We start from the raw sequence: 16,397 nt of genomic DNA, 5'->3' as shown, positions 1-16,397 counted from the left end.
GAAGGACTTCAAAGGGGCGTGGGATAAACACTGTGGATCCATAAAGTCAAGAGGCCGCCAATGAAGAGTGGGTGACTCGCCAGAATGAGGGCTACTGCCTGGAGTCAATACCCTTATTAAATAAACATACACATGCTTACTGTGACTCCAACATCGCTCTAAGCTTCAACAGCAAGAGGAAATGTGAAAAAAAGGTTCGCACTCACAAAGAGGGGAGTAGCTGGCTTGTTACGGCGGTTACTACCCCAAATCAAATAAGTCTGATACTTCACTTTCAATGCATATACAGCATAGTTCTCTGATTCAACGGCAGGGGAGAAGAAAAACCAATACTTCACACATCCAGCAGAGCTCTCTGCTTCAACGGCAGGGGAGAAAATGAGGGTTCGCACTCACAAAACGGGGAGTAGCTGGCTTGTTACGGCGGTTACTACCCCAAACCAAATGTGCCTGATACTTCACTTTCGATGCACATCCAGCATGGCTCTCTGCTTCAACGGCATGGGAGAAGACTGATACTTCACGCGTATCCAGCATAGCTCCCTGCTTCAACGGCAGGGGAGAAGAAAAACAACCATTAAGGGCTGTATAACATAGGCTGGGTAAAACAAATAAGCATGGGTGTAGCTTGCTTATTGCGGCGGCTACTACCCCTAACTAATCAAGCTAGATATTTCACTTGGGTGCAGCTCCATCACTGCTCTCTACATTAAAACTGGGGGTGGAAGGGAAATAGAACCAAGAGCTAAGAGAAACAGATAAGTATGAGAGAAAAAATGTGTGAAGCTTGCTGGGCAGACTGGATGGGCCATTTGGTCTTCTTCTGCCGTCATTTCTATGTTTCTATGTTTCTATATCCATTGGACAGAAGCTCCACCACTGTATGGCCAACATCCCTGGATTTCTCTCTCAGTCAGAGGAAATTACCTAGCAGTAGCACCTCTCCATTCACAGCAATTTTGTGAAAATCCTCCATTAAATCTCTGTCCATTTCTTCTATCTGTGATGGAGGTTTGTATATTATACCAGTATAGATGGATGTTGCATTTCCTCTTTCCAGATTAACCCACAGTGCCTCCTACTTACTTTGTAAGCTCTGAAATTCTGTTGCTTTAATATTTTATATATATAGTGCCACTCCCCCTCCCTTCCTTCCTACCCGGTCCTTCCTGAATAGATTGTAGCCCAGTATAACTATAACCCAATCTCTGTGACAACCACTACATTCAAGTGAGCTGCTTCCATAACTGCCTCTATATTCAGGACTTTGTGTTGCATCAATATTTTATATATATAGTGCCACTCCCCCTCCTTCCTTCGTACCCTGTCCTTCCTGAATAGATTGTAGCCCAGTATAACTATATCCCAATCATGGTTTTCTATGTACAAAGTCTACTTGACAGCTACTACATCCAAGTCATAACTGCTTTTATATCCAGGACTTTATTTTCCATACTATGAGCATTAATGGACAGAGTCCTTTTTTCCTATTTCTATACAAAAGTTTAATGATTTACTTACCTAGGGACTTTTGATTACCTTAGTGCTTTGTTCACTCATTCCCGATGATCCTAGATTAAATTCTTCCTCAGTAGGATTGCCAGTCTGTTCTGGAAGATGCTACACCCCCATCTCCAACAAACGGAGCTCCATCTCTGCTCAGCAGTCCTTGAATAATCATCCTGTGATCCAGAAAGCTAAAACAGTCTCATCGAGATCATCTGTGAAGCCACTCATTCACCGAGGGTCCATCAAGTCTAATATTCTGTTTTCAACAGTGGCCAAACCAGGTCACAAGTACCTGGCAAGATCCCAAACACGTGATCTGTGTGGTATCTAGCGGTATCATTTGTGCCAACATGGATAAGCAGCATCGGATAGTAATCAGTAGGCTTGAGGATTTTCAGCAATCTCGCCATAATATCTTGAATTTTGGCTTTCGGCAGATATTTTTATTTATTTATTTATTTATTTATTTATTTAGAGTTTTTATATACCGGCAATCATGAAAACATATCTTGCTGGTTTACATAAAACAGGAGTGCATTATATACATAAAAACTAGAACTGTGGTGACCGAAGGTACAGTTACATTTAACAAGGGTAGCCGAACTTGGAGAGGAAGAAATAGGAGAGAATAGAAATAGTTAAACAATATACAATTTAAGTATAGTATACAAAATAAATGTTATATACAAGAGGCATGGTGTTTTAGGAGTCATTGGATTGTGTCATTGGGTTGTGTCCGGAAAAGCTTGCTTGAATAACCAAGTCTTAAGTTTTTTCCTAAAAGTTAGGAGGCAGGGCTCCTGTCTGAGGTCTGTAGGAATGGAATTCCACAGAAGAGGGCCAGCTGTGGAGGTGGCGTGATCTCTTATGGTAACATGTCTGGTCGTTTTCGCTGGGGGAACTTGGAGGGAGCCTCTGTAAGCATCTCTGGTAGGTCTGGTAGAATTATGTGCTTGGAGAGGGAATTGAAGATCGAGGGTGGTGAGTTGATGTATAGTTTTGTAGGTGATAGTTATGGCTTTATACAAGATGCGGAAGTATACGGGTAACCAGTGAAGCTCTTTCAGGACGGGGGATATGTGGTCTCTTTTCCTTGCGTCTGTCAAGATTCGGGCTGCTGAATTTTGAACCATCTGTAGAGGTTTGGAGTAGGATGAAGGTAGACCTAGCAATAGGGAATTGCAATAGTCTAGTTTCGAAAAAATGACTGCTTGGATGATCGTTCTGAAGTCTTGAGCGTGGAAAAGAGGTCTTATCCTTTACAGGACCTGGAGTTTATAGAAGCAATCTTTGGTTGTTTTGTTGATGTGTGCCTTGAAGTTTAGCCGGTTGTCTATTATTACTCCTAGGTCTCTAGCTTGTGTGGTAGGCAGATTGGTAGGAAGAGTACTGTTGGAGGTGTTGTTCTCAGGAGAGATGAGTAGGATTTCAGTCTTGGAGGAATTTAAGATGAGGTGTAGGCTGTTGAGTAGTTGTTTGATTTTTTGGTGGCATGATTCCCAGTAGTCAAGAGTATTAGAGTATGTGTCTTTGATAGGGATGATGATTTGAATATCATCTGCGTATAGGAAAAACTTTAGATTGAGGTCGGTGAGAAGTTGGCAGAGAGGAAGAAGGTAAATATTGAATAGAGTCGGAGATAATGACGAACCTTGTGGGACTCCTATGGCAGAGTGAAATCTAGAGGATTCCTTGTTTTGGAGTTTGACTTTGTAACCTCTATTGTTGAGAAAGGTTTTAAACCAGGAAAGGACGGTGCCGCTGATTCCTATGGACGACAACTGGTTTAGGAGGACGGCGTGGTTGACCGTGTCGAACGCTGCAGATAGGTCTAGCAAGATCAATAGGAATGAGTTTCCTTTGTCAAGGCCCAGTAGGATATGGTCTGTCAAAGATATAAGGAGGGATTCTGTGCCTCGATTTTTTCGGAATCCGTGTTGTGGGGCGAAGAGGAGATTGTTGTCTTCGATGTAGTTTGAAAGTTGAGAGTTGACTAGTTTTTCCATGATCTTGGCGATGAATGGAAGGTTAGCTATGGGGCGGAAGTTGTTAGGGTCCTTCGGGTCAAGGTTGGGTTTCTTTAGGAGTGGTGAGATTGAGGCCATTTTGAGATCATCTGGGAAGATGTCACACCTCCTGGGACAACGTATTTGTGCTCCTCAGAAGTGAGTCATCAATCACTACTCCCCTCTGCCTCCTAGGTGCAGTTGTTGTCATGGTTTTTCTTCATACTAGGATGGTTTCTCCTCCTCTCTTTCAAGGGCTGCATACAAGTTCTTCAGCTTCAAGGAATTCAAATCAGGGATGTAGGATCTAGTGTCTGTAATAATCTGGGTCCAGCTGCCATATCGTGATCCCGTTTCAACTTTCCCTCTGCTTGACTTCTTCATCTTTGAAGCTTCAATAAGCATTTCATCAATGTAGCCCTCATTCTTCTCTCAGAGTTCCCCCACCTAATTCCTGTGAAAGTTGATCTGCAGATATCTTTCACACTGAAGTGGTTCCTACTGTGGATCAGGATATCTGTCTACACAGCAGTATAAGTGGTAATGGTGGCAACGGCTTTGGCTAAGCGTGTTTTCCGGCTATCCTTCAGCTCTTCAGCTGTTGGGAGCTTCTGATACCCATTGAAAGAAAGGAGAAAGACCGATCAAAGGCCCTACCTTTTCCTCAACTGTCCTGCATGTGAAATTCGATAGTCTGTAAGAATCCAACTTCCAGCTCCACCCTCAGAATTCCTCTATGTGCTCCTGTTTATTTGCTTTCTTCTTGCTTGGAAATAAGAAGTGTCTTATCTTGTTCTTTCAGACTACAAAATGTATTTATAAATCTATGATGTGTATAGCTTCCTTGTAAACTCTTTTGATTGGGGTATACAAGTAAACCAGAGCAACTAGAAATAATTACCCTAGAGATCTAATATGATGCTACCAATCAAGGTCCCCCAGAAATTTACTTACGTAATTATTTGGAGATAACAAAAATTTGGCCAAAATCACTTACTATCTCTCCCCGTCCTGGTATAATATAGCACTTTCTCCAATTGATGACTAGCAAATTATCCTATTCTATTTATGTATGATCTCTAATGGACCTATTTACTTTCATTTTGGGGAAGGTTCATTTTGCACTTGTTTCTGTAAGGTCACTAATTGATACTATTGCACACAATCATCCCAAATCTTCATTTAGAGGAGAATACAGGCACTGATCTCACTGTCCCTCACCTGCAAAACAAGACCTCTGCCATTTCAGCTAAATCCCTGGCTGAAAAACGGGGCCTCTAACTGCTACCTCTGGTGGGGGCTTGAACCCACACTCTCTGGCTTAGGAGGCCAGGACCCCCTTAGCCATGAGGCCTAATTCAGCACGAAGCCTCGGGAGGTTAGGCCTATGCAAATCCACAACCACTCTGAAATTTCTCTTTCTGTCTATACAGTAGGGGGTCTGATAATCTTTGCAGCCTGGTTGAGACTTTCCCAGGCTGACAGCTCATATCGTACTGCCTCTTCCTATAGCAGGACTAAAAAAACAGCAAGGAAGGTTGCTTAATAAAGCCGTGAGAGCAACAGTACACAATAAGCAACCAAATATCCGATCTTGTAGAGGTTTATTGTGTGCAAATATACGCAATAGAGCCCGACTCCAGCGGAGTTTCGCCCTCTTTCAGTAGGGCTGCATCAGGGGCTAAAACATACAATAAATGACATTAAAAATATAAAAATGAATAAAACTAATAAAAACATATAATAAACAAACATTTAAAATGAACATGTAAAATGAACATATAAAATGGTAACATGGGATTATATGGAATGAGTCTAAAACAAGATGTAAGTGAAATAAATAAACCAATAAATAGTAAAAACAGCACCATAAAATAAGCACAGTAAAATCAGTAAACACTGTTTACTGTGCTCAGTTTTATTCATTTTTATATTTTTAATGTCATTTATTGTATGTTTTAGCCCCTGATGCAGCCCTACTGAAAGAGGGCGAAACTCGGCTGGAGTCGGGCTCTATTGCGTATATTTGCACACAATAAACCTCTACAAGATCGGACATTTGGTTGCTTATTGTGTACTGTTGCTCTTCCTATTGCAGCTCATTTCAATGGTGGCAGGCTCTCTCTAGCCCCCTCCTCACCCGAGAAGGGGTTTCACATACCAGCAAAGAGGGAGATGACTGAACACATGCTAACACTGGGCTCGACAGAATGAGCTGCCTTGTCTCTAGCGCGAGGTTTAGCATAGATATTTCTACGCTAACATAAGCCCAACATGTAACAGGGATTTTAGCACGGAAAAATCATTCCCTAGGAATAGCACGGGTGCATGTTAATCCCCAGGTGATTCAGGGAGGAATGATAGAAGAGAGACTGCTTAACGTGTAACTCCTGGGTCAGAGCAGGAGTTAAACTTCCTGCATTACAGACAGTGGGGACGTCATTCATGGCAGCGGGCCTGGTGGATCTCTTCAAAGTCAGAGCCAGTCTTCAGAAGAATGGAAGAGAGACAGGCAAGCTGGAAAGGCCTTTTTTCTGGTTTGTATACCTGGCGGAAATGCTCCAACATGCGGCTGATCTCAGAGAAGCTGGAATGGGACAAGTGAGGAGATGGATGGAGAAAGCCAGGAAAGAGGATCAAAACCATTGTGTGGCCGAAACCTCTGAACTGAATTGTTTTCACATGTTTTGGAATTACTTTAAGCAGAATTTGCAGGGGACACTCTGTTTACATGGGGGCACAGAAAGGTTAAATCTGTTCATATGAAAAAAGCCTTAAACCTAACCCTACATAGAGAGAGCATTGATTGTATGATTGCTTAACCTAAATCTAACCCTAACCCTACATAGAGAGAGCATTGATTGTATGATTGCTTAACCTAAATCTAACCCTAACCCTACATAGAGAGAGCATTGATTGTATGATTACTTATTCTAAACCTAACCCTAACTGTACACAGAGAGCAGTAATTGTAGGATTACTTACTCTAAATCTAACCCTAACCTTATAGAGAGATAATAGTAATTGTATGATTATTTACCTTAAACCTAACCCTCAGCCTACAGAGAGAGCAGTCATTTTAGGATTGCTTTCTCTAAATCTAACCCTAATCCTACAGAGAGAGAGCAGAGATTGTAGGATTACTTAAACTAAACCTAACCCAAGAGCAGAAATTAGATGATTGTTGACTAACCATTGTAAACTACAATCAACAATACCGCCTCTTCTTAACACCCTCCGTAGGAATAGAATCACAAAAAGACAAACAATGGGGTATTAATGCCTTGTTGGCTATCTCTAATGTCCAGCATCTCCAAGCTAGGCAACCGTCATACTTACAGCTGTAGCTTAAAAACTTTATATACTGTTAGAATGTAAAAGACTTGAATGGGTGTAGTGATCTGGTTTTCGATTTTTTTTATTTTTCTATGCAAATAAAAAAGTCTCTTGTCAGTTTACTTTTTTACTTTTTAAATTTCTTTTTCTAAAGAACTCTCTCTTGATGTTGTTATTTTCATGGCAGGAAACCATAGCTAGCACTTATCAATAGCTGGGGAGAATGCCAGCTCTCATCTCTTTCTTATTTCCTGCCTGATTCCTGGTGCCCAGATATGAGAGTCGGCATTCTTCCCAGCTATAGATTAAGGCTAGCTATGATTTCCTGGCACGAAAATAATAGCATCAAGAGAGAGTTCTTTAGAAAAGAAATGTGTTTTAACTTCTCTCTCTCTTTATAGTTAGGTTTATCAAGTGAGTGCTTACCCTAACTCTAAAGATAGAGTAAATATCAAGTGAGGGACAACCTTAAACAGGGAGAGAGGTCTAACCTCACCTGTAAAGACAGAGAGCCCAGACTGAGCATGTTATTACAGAGCCAATGCAGGGAGAGGAAGACCTGTCATTACTCACTGAAGAATGCTGGGATCCATTCTATAAACTGTTTATTACCTGTGAGATAAGGTTAGTAGAATGCGATTACTATCTGAGACAGGCGAGGGATCAGGCCTGTTGCTTAGTTACTATCCTTGAGGCAAGGAGGGATCTGGTCTAACCTATTTGCATTTTCCCCTCAAGGTGGAGATGAAATGGAGCAACTTCAACAGTGGGGATGTCTTCTTATTGGACCTGGGGAAACTGATTGTCCAGTGGAACGGACCAGAGAGTAACCGCATGGAGAGGATCAAGGTATCTGCGATGAACTCTGGTCACCATACTGTAATGAGATCTGAGCCCCTAGAGAACTCCAGGACAGTAGTTCTGATTTATAGTCCTAACATCATAGGCTTCTAATGTATAATGCGGGCTGTGGGACTTTCTGTAATTGTTAGAGAGTAAATCATTAACATAGAGCCATCTCTCTGCAGGGCATGAATCTGGCAAAGGATATCCGAGACCGGGAGCGTGGTGGGAGGGCGCAGATTGGTGTTGTCGATGGAGAAGATGAAGGGGCCTCTGATGAACTGATGTCTATCCTGACCCGTGTCCTGGGAGAGAAGAAAGACATCAAACCTGCCATCAGTGATGAGGTGGTGGAGAAGGTTGTCAAAACTGGGCTCAAACTCTACCAGTAAGTTGCTGGGGAATGGAGGCTACCATAGGCATGCAAGTTTGTAGAGTATCCTATGACATTGCAGGGTCAGAGGTTCAGGAAGTATTCTTAGAGGGTGTGGGAGTGCTCAGCAAGAACAATGAAGGCTTTAGGAAGGGATCACCAAGGTAGGGGACACTGCAGAATCAGAGGATCCGTGAGGAGCGTTGGGAGAATGTGGGATCAGGGGTTAGCAAGGTTCATGAGATATCTAGGGAAGATTACCAGGGCCAGGGAAGGTGCAGGACCAAGGTCAGAGGCTCAGCTATGAATCATGAAGACCTTGTGAAGCACTTGAGTTCAACCTTCTATCTCTGTACCCTCCCCAAATCTTAATGACTTTTTAAAAATTGCTGACTGCATTATCCAAGTTTATTTTTGGTTTATTGCATCCTTATGAAGGACTGGAGCTGCATGTTTGTACCTTTCCAGGGCATGATTTAAGCAGATTTTATTGAGTGTCATCAAAAGTTACCTCGGGTCATTGGATTTTCTTTTTTATATTTTGTGATCTCACCTTTCTTCCTTCCTCTTGTTTCTCCCCACCACTCACATCTGATCAGTGTATCTGATGCCAACGGAAACCTGGTGGTCCAGGAAGTAGCAGTGCAACCTTTGACCCAAGACTTGCTGAAACATGAAGTAAGTTGCTGCTTTCAGGAGGAAAGGTTTTACATCTGATGCTGGAAGGGCCTGAATTACTTCCAGAGATAAAAAGGTGGAATGAGGGATGTAAGGGTTGGGCTTGTCTTTGCTTTGTCCCATGTCATCTATGGGCTTGTAGGGTCACTTTCTCGGATACAATTTTCAGCTCTTGTTAATCCACTGTGGGAGAAATGGTCAAATTGCACACACAGAGTTGCAAAGCATGGGGGGTGTTTTTAGCAAGCTGACTTTATGCAGATTTTCAAAGACAAAGCACACCAGTGCTGTTCCTCTTGGAAAAATGAGCAGGTGCAGCTCTGTGCGTCAGAGGCATCTTCGTGCTTCGCACTTACTCTTTGTGTGCATGGCGGGAGATGGAAAGAGGAGATAATGCGCGCAGATTTGAAAATACAACGTATATGCACGGTTTTCCTAAATACGCCCACAGGAACACCTCTTCTAAATTTGGCTAAACGTACATGGGCTGTGGAACCCGAGTGGTTCAGGAGGGCGAGTTTCGGTCAGGCCATTTCCAAAGCCTTTGAAAATTGTCAAGTGGAGTCTCCAGTTAGATCGACAAAGCTCTGGCAAAGCTGCTGAGAGATCTCCAGCAGAGTTGTGAAGGCTGTTGTTGGGGGGTATTCTTATGCACTTGTATCTCACCCTCTTGTCTTTCTTTCTCTTCATGGTTCACAGGATTGCTACATTCTCGACCAGGGTGGACAGAAGATCTATGTATGGAAGGGCAAGAACTCAACAAAGGACGAGAGGCAGCAAGCTATGAACAGAGCCTTGGTAAACGAGTGACCACAAAGCCCATTTTGGGATAATTCCTGTTGAGAGAGGGGTGCCTGTAGGTTGAGCCCTGTGATGAGTGAGGGCTGCTCTGAAACAATCTCGCTGTTGACCATGATGGAGGTTCTGGAATGTTGATGTTGGGGATGTCTCTAGAATGACCACTTTTGATAGTGGGAGTGACTCTGTGGTGAGTCGTTTGTCAGTGGGATTGTCTCTTTTGACGAGGAGAGTAGCTTTCGGGATAATCTTGTTGATAATGTGGTGTCTCTGGAATGATTCTTACTGATGGAGGTGAATTGCTCTGGGATGATTTCTGATGATGGTCTGGGCTGCTCTGGGATCTCCCTGGTGATAGCTGATGCTGCTTTAGGAAGATCCCTAGTGACAGTAGGGTTGTCTCTAGGATAGTCCCTAGCAATGATGGCAAGGTGCTATGGGATGTTGATGGATGAGGCTGACCTGAGTGTAATTATAGCTTTTTGTCAGGATAAAAGAGCTGTGGCTAACTTTGAACTGGTGGAGCGCCAGGATGGGAGGCTGGAGCTCCGCCTTTGAGCCACATGGTTGCTCTGCGAAGGGGAAGTTGATCAAACAGGGAGGACTTGTTACCTGCAACCCCCCTGCTGAGGAATTCGATTGGGTCCTCAGGGCTCACCAAAGGGGACTGCTAGGAATAATGCGGTGTTTCCCATAATCTGAGGGCTAGCTAAAAAAATGTATTTATTTATTTAGACATTTTATATACCGTCGTTCCATGTCAAGATCACAACGGTTTACAATAATGAAATTCATTGGTATAAATCAGCAAATAATCACAGATTACATAGGAAGTATTCATAAGCAGGCATTAACATCTATCAACTGAACTGTTCAAATACATATTAATTAAAGATCAAGGACAAAAGACGTGAAGTACAGAAATAAAATAAAATAAATTTCATGTTTTATTCTGTGCGTTGTATTGAGATTCTTACAGTCTTTTGCTAATTTGTTTCTCATGCATCAAACAGTATCTCTTATCCTACTTGTTGTTGTTATTATTATTATTATTATTATTGGTATTGTACAGGGGCGGATTCCAGGTAAAAATCGGCCCGGGGATTTTCCGCCCAGGAGATACCCCATGGTCTGCCGAGCGTGACCAGAGCAACCAGCCCACCGGGGGAATGCCCGATCCCCCCGATAGGCCAATCCGCCCCTGGCATTGTAGGAGCCTGCAGTAGCTCAGTGTCCCGCTTGTAAAGACAAATTTGTTTAAGAATGGAGAAGAGAGGAGATTATCAAAGCCGTTCCTGCAGGTAAAGCCACTTTTTATCTGGGAAAAATGGGCTTTTTGAAAATTTCCCACCCTCAGGGGTGGAAATGTTTCCAGGGCTGGGGTTAGGCGACGGGAGACAACGCCACAGGAAAAGCAGGCAAGTTTCCCTGTGGCAATAATCAAAGCAAAAGCAGGGGTGCAGCGTTACTGCTGGAGAGTCCCTGGGTAAAAAGAATCCGTGGCGTTTGCCCCCGTTTAACTGCATAACCCCACCTGCACCAGATTGGGACCGAGCGTCCGGTACCTGAATCCACTTAAATTACCAGAGCCTAAAGCCATGCTGGACCCTGCGAGAAAGGAACGGTGTTTTCTCTTTGGGCTAGGACAAGCCTGGAATCTCTGAACCACGCGTGGCTTCTGTGTGCAGGGCCCCCTCCCACCCCAGACTCAGAGGCTTCTCTCTCCCTGTGGCTCACGGCATGCCCCCTTCACTGTACCAGAGGGAGGGTGCCGAGGAGCCGCTTCACCATTGTTCTCACTGCTGATGTCTTATCGCTGTGCCATTTCAGAACTTTATCAAGGCCAAAAATTACTCCCCTTCCACCTACGTGGAGACGGAGAACGATGGGGCGGAGTCTGCCATGTTCAAACAGCTCTTCCAGAGGTGGACAGTGAAGAATCAGACGGTCGGCCTGGGCAAGACCCACAGCGTTGGCAAAGTGGGTGAGTGATGGAGCCGGAGGAGGTCCTGTGGGGGCTGGATGGAAGGTTACGGCGCCCATAGGCAGAGGGCTGGGCATGGGGTCCGTTTAGTGGATGAGTGATGGAGACGGAGGAGGTTATGTGGGGGTTGGATGGAAGGGTAGGGCACCCATAGGCAGAGGGCTGGGCATGGGGTCCGTTTAGTGGGTGAGTGATGGAGCCGGAGGAGGTCCTGTGGGGGCTGGATGGAAGGTTACGGCGCCCATAGGCAGAGGGCTGGGCATGGGGTCCGTTTAGTGGGTGAGTGATGGAGATGGAGGAGGTTATGTGGGGGTTGGATGGAAGGGTAGGGCACCCATAGGCAGAGGGCTGGGCATGGGGTCCGTTTAGTGGGTGAGTGATGGAGATGGAGGAGGTTCTGTGGGGGTTGGATGGAAGGGTAGGGCACCCATAGGCAGAGGGCTGGGCATGGGGTCCGTTTAGTGGGTGAGTGATGGAGATGGAGGAGGTTCTGTGGGGGTTGGATGGAAGGGTAGGGCGTCCATAGGCAGAGGGCTGGGCATGGGGTTCGTTTTTCTGCCCCAGGAAATTAGAGAGCTTCAGGAAGAGACCTAGTCTGAGGGTGCCATCAACATTCGGCAACCAAAGAACCTGCCTAGGTTATTTCTGCCTACATCCAGGCCTGGCATGGGGTGTGACCTGCAATACAGGGGCTGTCACTTTGTCCACTCAACCACTCCTTCCCCACTGGAATCCTCCTATGAAACCAGAATTACAGGTTTGCAAACCATCTGTGACCCCCATAATAACATTTAGCACAGTGTCCCAGACAGGGCATCGTGGGCAAGTTAATAATATTGCATTGATAAGTCCTAGACAGATATTAATATTTGAATTTAAAACTTTTTTGTATATTTATAATAAAACTGTGAAATTTAGTTCTTTCCTTTTGCTAATTTCTTTGCAAGTTAATAATATCGCATTGCATATCAACAGCAAAAAGCCCCCAAAGTGAATCCCTTCCTTCTCTAGCTCCATAGACCCCTAGGGGAAGGGCAATACCGTCACCCTGTCAGCAAATCCCTTCTCTCTCTAGCTACGGAGACCCCCGGGGGAAGGGTGAGACAGTCACCCTGTCAGCAAATCCCTTCTCTCTCTAGCTACGGAGACCCTCGGGGGAAGGGCGATACAGTCACCCTGTCAGCAAATCCCTTCTCTCTCTAGCTACGGAGACCCTCGGGGGAAGGGCGATACAGTCACCCTGTTAGCAAATCCCTTCTCTCTCTAGCTACGGAGACCCTCGGGGGAAGGGCGATACAGTCACCCTGTTAGCAAATCCCTTCTCTCTCTAGCTACGGAGACCCTCGGGGGAAGGGCGATACAGTCACCCTGTCAGCAAATCCCTTCTCTCTCTAGCTACGGAGACCCTCGGGGGAAGGGCGATACAGTCACCCTGTCAGCAAATCCCTTCTCTCTCTAGCTACGGAGACCCTCGGGGGAAGGGCGATACAGTCACCCTGTTAGCAAATCCCTTCTCTCTCTCTAGCTACGGAGACCCCCGGGGGAAGGGCGAGACAGTCACCCTGTCAGCAAATCCCTTCTCTCTCTCTAGCTACGGAGACCCCCGGGGGAAGGGCGAGACAGTCACCCTGTCAGCAAATCCCTTCTCTCTCTAGCTACGGAGACCCTCGGGGGAAGGGCGAGACAGTCACCCTGTCAGCAAATCCCTTCTCTCTCTAGCTACGGAGACCCTCGGGGGAAGGGCGAGACAGTCACCCTGTCAGCAAATCCCTTCTCTCTCTAGCTACGGAGACCCTCGGGGGAAGGGCGAGACAGTCACCCTGTCAGCAAATCCCTTCCCTCTTCTGCTATCCTCAGACATATTCAGTTGCACTTATACTTGTGGCGTAAGCTGGAATAGGGACACCCCACATGTGCTTTAAGTTCATCTGGGCCTAACCTGCCAGATGTGCCATCCATGTGCCTTGGTCAATGACCACAGACCCGAGCTACGATGTTTGCAGCTGCTGGCCTTCTTCTCTGAAACTCGCTGCCAGAACCCTGCTGAGATGTTTAGGAAGCAGCTAAATGCTTTGCTGTTTATTCAAGCGTTTGGTGCAGTAGATAGAGAGGGTCACGGGTTAACGTGAGATCCATCAGTGGCTAAGCTGGCATGTTCATAATTATCTGGCAGTGCGTCTGTACTTTGGCTAATTGTCTTGCTGTCTGTTTGGTTTCGTATTTAAACATGAAGCTGTCACCGTTTTATGAACTCATAGCATAGGTAAATGATGGGGACCCTCTGCCCTCTGCCATCCTCGTTAGCCTGTGGTAACGGTGAGCTTCCTCCTCTCACCCCCAGCCAAGGTGGAGCAGGTGAAGTTTGACGCTGCCACGATGCACGCCAAACCCGAGATGGCGGCACAGCAGAAGATGGTGGATGACGGATCAGGGAACGTGGAGGTACGTAGGGGTGCAGGCAACTAATAACCTCTCCCCCATTCCCAAACGTTGGTTTTGTTTTTAAAATGTTGAGGAGCCAAACACAGACACCGTCTACCCCTCCCCACCCCCACCCTTTTCCGTGGCCTCCAGCCCTGTTCCGTGGCCTCCAGCCCTGTTCCGGGTTCTAGGACCACAGGCTCAGCCTGCAGATTCTGCTTCATTCCTGCTACAAAGTGAATTCACAGGGGACAGGAGCAGGGCTGCTGCTTCACCCCAGGGCAGCCAAAGAGGCTGAGACAGTCCTGGTTACGCCCCATTGCATGCATGGAGTTGTAGTTCAAATGTTCTCATTGACTTCCCTAACTACGGTAATGCGCTTCTTTCTTCTCTGTGATTTGTGTTTGGGACTCCTGATGGAGTCGTGGGTTCAAATCCCACTTCTGACTTTCTGATTCCCTAACTAAAGTCCAAATGGAATTTGTGGCCCCGCCCTCAGGATGTGGGGCCTGCGAGTTAGTACCTGTGGCAATGCCACGCTCAAAGTTCTGGATTGAAATAGTCCCTAAGAAAGTCAGAACTGCATACAGTGAGGCAGAACCAGAATTGGATCAGCTGGTTTGGTTGATCTGCACAGAGGTAGCAACCCTAGAGAGGAGTAAATCTGCCATTTGCCCCAGTGCAGTCTGGGATTTGTAGTTCTGATTGCCGAAACATAGAAACATGATGGCAGAAAAAGGCCATACGGCCAATCTAGTCTGCCCAGACTCAGAAGTAGACCTGGCTTAGCCTGCCCCTCATGATACGGAGCCAGCCGGTCAGTAGGAAACACGTCTGGACTCAAGAGGCTGGCGTGTTCTTGGGCCTGGATATTCCTGTCACGCTAGTTAGCCTCCCCTCCACATGCAGCAATGCCCTGCAAAGTCCTGAGTAATGCAACATCCTCTATTTCAGTCCTCCAGCAGACCAGCAGGTACTCTCTATCTGTCTGAAAAAAAATCTAAGCTGTTGTGAAGCTCGTGAGTCGTTCTGGATTCTTCCGCACAAAGCATCATAACCCGGCCTGGATATTAGCAATTTCCTTTTCTGCCTCCGGCTGTGCAGGTTTGGAGAGTGGAAAACTTGGAGCTGGTTTCTGTGGACAAGCGCTGGCTGGGTCACTTCTATGGAGGGGATTGTTACCTCATCCTCTACCAGTATCAGGTCAACAACAAGATCCACTACATCCTATACATCTGGCAGGTGAGTGGCCGGAGCCCCGTCATGCTCAGGGGTGGGGGAAATACAGGGAGCTCCCTCCTCAGGAGGGCTACCGGCCCCGTGCCTTGTGTATTCAGTGCATCAAGCATGCGATTGTGTTTCTTCCCTAAAACACCTCTGAAACTCTTCAAAAGCAAAGAGGAACAAGAAGAGAGGATTGCAAAATATATTTCTATCTAAGCAGACTCTGGGGTTCACTGTCTCTGGTGTATTCTCTCGGCCTCCGCTGCAGGCTCCTCCGTGCACACAGCAGAAAATGAGAAATGCACCATGACGGGATACAGGCCATCATGGGAAGGAAGCTTCTGAGAGGGAGACTAGAACGCAAAATCACTGAAATTCCCTGGAGCCGAGGAACGTCTGGAGGGAGGAGGGAGTGAGCCTGAAGCATCCCCTCTGCAGCAGGGAACCTTCCACGTGGAGGACCTGCGGCATGGCCTCTGCACGCGGGATGCCTGCGGCATCCCCTCTGCAGCAGGGAACCTTCCACGTGGAGGACCTGCAGCGTGGCCTCTGCAGCAGGGAACCTTCCACGTGGAGGACCTGCAGCGTGGCCTCTGCACGCAGGAAGCCTGCAGCATCCCCTCTGCAGCAGGGAACCTTCCACGTGGAGGACCTGCAGCGTGGCCTCTGCACGCGGGAAGCCTGCGGCATCCCCTCTGCAGCAGGGAACCTTCCACGTGGAGGACCTGCGGCGTGGCCTCTGCACGCGGGAAGCCTGCGGCATCCCCTCTGCAGCAGGGAACCTTCCACGTGGAGGACCTGCGGCGTGGCCTCTGCACGCGGGAAGCCTGCGGCATCCCCTCTGCAGCAGGGAACCTTCCACGTGGAGGACCTGCGGCGTGGCCTCTGCACGCGGGAAGCCTGCGGCATCCCCTCTGCAGCAGGGAACCTTCCACGTGGAGGACCTGCGGCGTGGCCTCTGCACGCGGGAAGCCTGCGGCATCCCCTCTGCAGCAGGGAACCTTCCACGTGGAGGACCTGCGGCGTGGCCTCTGCACGCGGGAAGCCTGCGGCATCCCCTCTGCAGCAGGGAACCTTCCACGTGGAGGACCTGCGGCGTGGCCTCTGCACGCAGGAAGCCTGCGGCATCCCCTCTGCAGCAGGGAACCTTCCACGTGGAGGACCTGCGGCGTGGCCTCTGCACGCAGGAAGCCTGCAGCACCCTTTTCACATGGGGAGCCTGCGG

At 47.0% G+C, this 16,397-nt stretch overlaps 1 protein-coding gene across 1 annotated transcript in view; it reads left to right on the top strand.

The window, feature by feature from the left end:
- VIL1 (villin 1) overlaps positions 1–16,397 on the top strand; it is a 69,352-nt gene that overhangs the window by 18,842 nt on the left and 34,113 nt on the right. The window contains exons 5-11 of the mRNA XM_029605054.1: positions 7,590–7,700; positions 7,880–8,082; positions 8,667–8,745; positions 9,445–9,543; positions 11,374–11,527; positions 13,869–13,969; positions 15,053–15,190. Of these exons, the coding sequence (XP_029460914.1) occupies positions 7,590–7,700; positions 7,880–8,082; positions 8,667–8,745; positions 9,445–9,543; positions 11,374–11,527; positions 13,869–13,969; positions 15,053–15,190 (885 nt within the window). The remainder of the gene's footprint in view (positions 1–7,589; positions 7,701–7,879; positions 8,083–8,666; positions 8,746–9,444; positions 9,544–11,373; positions 11,528–13,868; positions 13,970–15,052; positions 15,191–16,397) is intronic.

This window comes from Rhinatrema bivittatum, chromosome 6 (assembly GCF_901001135.1).
Source record: "Rhinatrema bivittatum chromosome 6, aRhiBiv1.1, whole genome shotgun sequence".
NCBI lineage: Eukaryota > Metazoa > Chordata > Amphibia > Gymnophiona > Rhinatrematidae > Rhinatrema > Rhinatrema bivittatum.
Note: the sequence above shows the minus strand (reverse complement) of the source record. Positions and strands in the feature narration are given on the sequence as shown.